Genomic DNA, 2,776 nt, shown 5'->3' on the forward strand with positions numbered 1-2,776 from the left:
GGGCTGCGCATCCGCCGGGGCTGGGAACCGGAGGCTGACGGCTCTGCTGGAGTCGTTTGCAGCGCCCCGTTCGGGCACCCGAGAGCTTCCCGTGCTCGGCTCCCGCGGGAAGGCTCTGCAGTGTTCCTTCTGCCTGGCCACAGCCCAGTTTGTGCCCCATCTCTAGGGACATCTGGGAGTGACCCCTATGGACATGTTATCCAGAGCATGGCATCAGGTTTGCAGGCACAGTCCTGCCGCACACTGCCAGGGAGGGGAGCTGGGACAGTCGTCATCCCCAGGGACTCTGCTGGCCTCAGCCTTGTCTTTTTCAGTCTCAGTGCAGCATGAAACCTCCCATCTGGGAGGGTGGCTGCTGGGTGACACAAACCCCACAAATTTGAGGCAGGGCAGAAGACAGAGCCAAGCCCTGCATCCCCACAGAAACCCTTTATTTTGCATCTGGTGAACTTGCCTAAGAAAGCACCAACCTCTGGACTGAGGTTGCGCCTCAAGTGCAGCATGCTGTTGCGGGCAAAGTCTGCCTAGGCACTCCTCGCAATCCTGAGCCTGCTGGATTTTCCCATTTGCTGTCATTTTATCCGTGTGAAGGTGCTGGTGCCGATCCTGCAGGAAACACCAAATCAGATGGGGTCGTGCGTGCTCTGGAGGGTAGAGGGGAAGCCCAGGGGGAACACTGTGTGGCTGACTGAGGTACTGCAGGTTCCAACAGCCTGTAGCAGAGGCTGCGCCAGGTGCTGGCATCTTTTCCTTCTCTTTCTGCTGTGGAGAGTGGAAAGAAAGTTCCACAGAGGGCTCTCTGTAGCCAGAGCCCATCCAGGGATCCCCCACCCTGAGGCACTTCTGGCATGCAGGGGTGGGCGACGTTACACAGATGCTCCATAGCCCTTGCATATCACCGGTGACAAACCCATTCCACCCTCATGGTCCTCCCATGCTTCACCCTGTGAGATTTCTCCCTTTTCCAGCCTGAGTTGGAGAGGACCCTGGCAGAGCAGTGGCTGGGACCCAGCACTCACCGGGTGCCTTTCCAGTCCTCTGCAGGACTGTCGGCTGCCTCTCGCAGGAGCCACAGGGCATGCAGGGTCTCCTCCCCTTTGGGGTCCACATAGCACTGGCCCAGGAAGACACTTGTCCAGGCAGTCTCTGAGTCTGGAAGGGTTTAAGATGGTGTGAGTCAGGTAGAGAGGCACAAGGTCACCCTGTGTCCTGCTGGCATCCCCGCCTGCAGGATGACCTCCCCCTGCTGCCTACCTTGGAGCTTCCAGTTCACAGTGAAGGAGAAGGTGGGCTGTGGGACCAGCTCTGTATCTTGTTGGGACCCCTCCAGTGGTGAGGTGAGGAGTTCTGGGTAGCCAGCAGCAGGTCCCGGCTGGTAAAAACCGGAGAATCTGTTGTCCTTGTTCAGGGTGGACACAACCATCTGGCAGCTGGTGTCGCTCCGCCACGACCCAGAGAGAAGGCACTGCAAGGCCAGGGCTGTGGGTTGGAGGGAGGGAGAGGGGGGAGCATCCTGCTCCCATCCCTTCACCCTGGCTCTGCCCAGAGATGTCTGCAGCAGTGGGTGGTGTGCCACTGACCTGATGTGCCACTGGCATCACCATCTCAGTGTGAGAATCATGCCTGAGCTGTAATCCAGCTCAGCCACTGTCCAGGATGGTTTCACCCACCCAAGGGAGAGGGAGACCCTCATGCTCAAGCAGCAGGTGCACAGTTTCCCCTACTCTCTGGGAGGAAAAACAGGAGCTGTCAGGGGTATGGCTCTGTTTGCCTTCCTCTGAATGACTTCCCACAGCAAGAAGCATCCTTGCAGGAGCAGTCCTGTCCTCCCAGCCTCATTGCAGCTTCCCTCAGCCCAGCACAGTGCTGCTCCTACCAGCTCCAGCAGCCCAGCCCTGGCTCCCTGCTGAGCTATGGTGCCCCAGCAGCAGACTTTGGGGTCTAGCAGGATGTCAGCCCCACATCCCCACTGTCATCTGTCCCCATACCTTCCTCTCTGCAGGGGCAACACGCACTGCCAGGGCAAGGGCGAGGACCAGGGCAAAGGCACTTCTCCCCATGGCTGCAAGGCTGCTAAGAGCTCCTCCCAGCCCTGCAGCCCGGTGCCCTTTATAGGGCTGTAACTGGAGCCCCACCAGCACCAGGATGGCAGCTGTGAGATGAATGGCTTAATGTCAGGGTGCCCGGGACAGGCGAGGGAGGTGGGCAGGTCTGCATGACCTGGTCAGGGTTGAAGGAACGCAGGAATAAGCACGGCTGGGCAGAGGAGTGGGGACACAAGTTTTTTATAAGGCCCTATAGTAGCCTGGAAAGCGTCAATACCTTCTTTGGGAATCTGCCTCCCATGCACAAAGGCTGGAAGCTACCACGTATTTCAACATTTACCCCCTCCCTGCTTTGCTGCTGCCACTGCCTTATGAGGATGCTGCAGCGCTGCACAGAAAGCAAAGTTTACTAATTTTAGAAGCGGTAACGTTTCTCCAGCCTTTGCTGGATGTCAGCTGCTGATTTTGATGCTTTTGCTTTTACTTTTGTGAGAGTTAGAGGAAGAATTAACCACAGTGACATTACTGAGGTCCCAATGAGTGTGTTTGCTAAACACACAGAGTGTGATAACCAGCATTGTATTCACACTTCTTGTATTGGCTGCTCTAAAGGACCTTTGATGTGAAATATGCAGCATGCAGTGTCCCTGTCTTCCTGAGCTGTGCCTTTGCTGTGATGCCTGGAGCAGGCATATGGCTGTGGCAGCTGAAAATTCAGGTGGGACTCAGCT

At 57.0% G+C, this 2,776-nt stretch overlaps 1 protein-coding gene across 2 annotated transcripts; it reads right to left on the bottom strand.

Annotated features, from left to right (window-relative positions):
* Positions 1-415: 415 nt before the first annotated feature.
* On the bottom strand, positions 416-2,063 carry LOC131571552 (avidin-like). 2 transcript variants are annotated; one of them, XM_058824308.1, is made up of 4 exons: positions 1,989-2,063; positions 1,255-1,465; positions 1,020-1,152; positions 416-606 (listed from the first exon to the last, which is right to left on the bottom strand). In XM_058824308.1, the coding sequence occupies exons 1-4, from the start codon at positions 2,058-2,060 to the stop codon at positions 573-575; spliced, it is 450 nt and encodes a 149-aa protein (XP_058680291.1). In that variant the 5' UTR covers positions 2,061-2,063; the 3' UTR covers positions 416-572. The 2 variants fall into 2 exon arrangements, with proteins under 2 accessions (XP_058680291.1, XP_058680289.1); XM_058824306.1 differs by having other exon boundaries at positions 543-762.
* Positions 2,064-2,776: the final 713 nt, after the last annotated feature.

Source organism: Ammospiza caudacuta, chromosome Z (assembly GCF_027887145.1).
Source record: "Ammospiza caudacuta isolate bAmmCau1 chromosome Z, bAmmCau1.pri, whole genome shotgun sequence".
Classification (NCBI taxonomy): Eukaryota; Metazoa; Chordata; class Aves; order Passeriformes; family Passerellidae; genus Ammospiza; species Ammospiza caudacuta.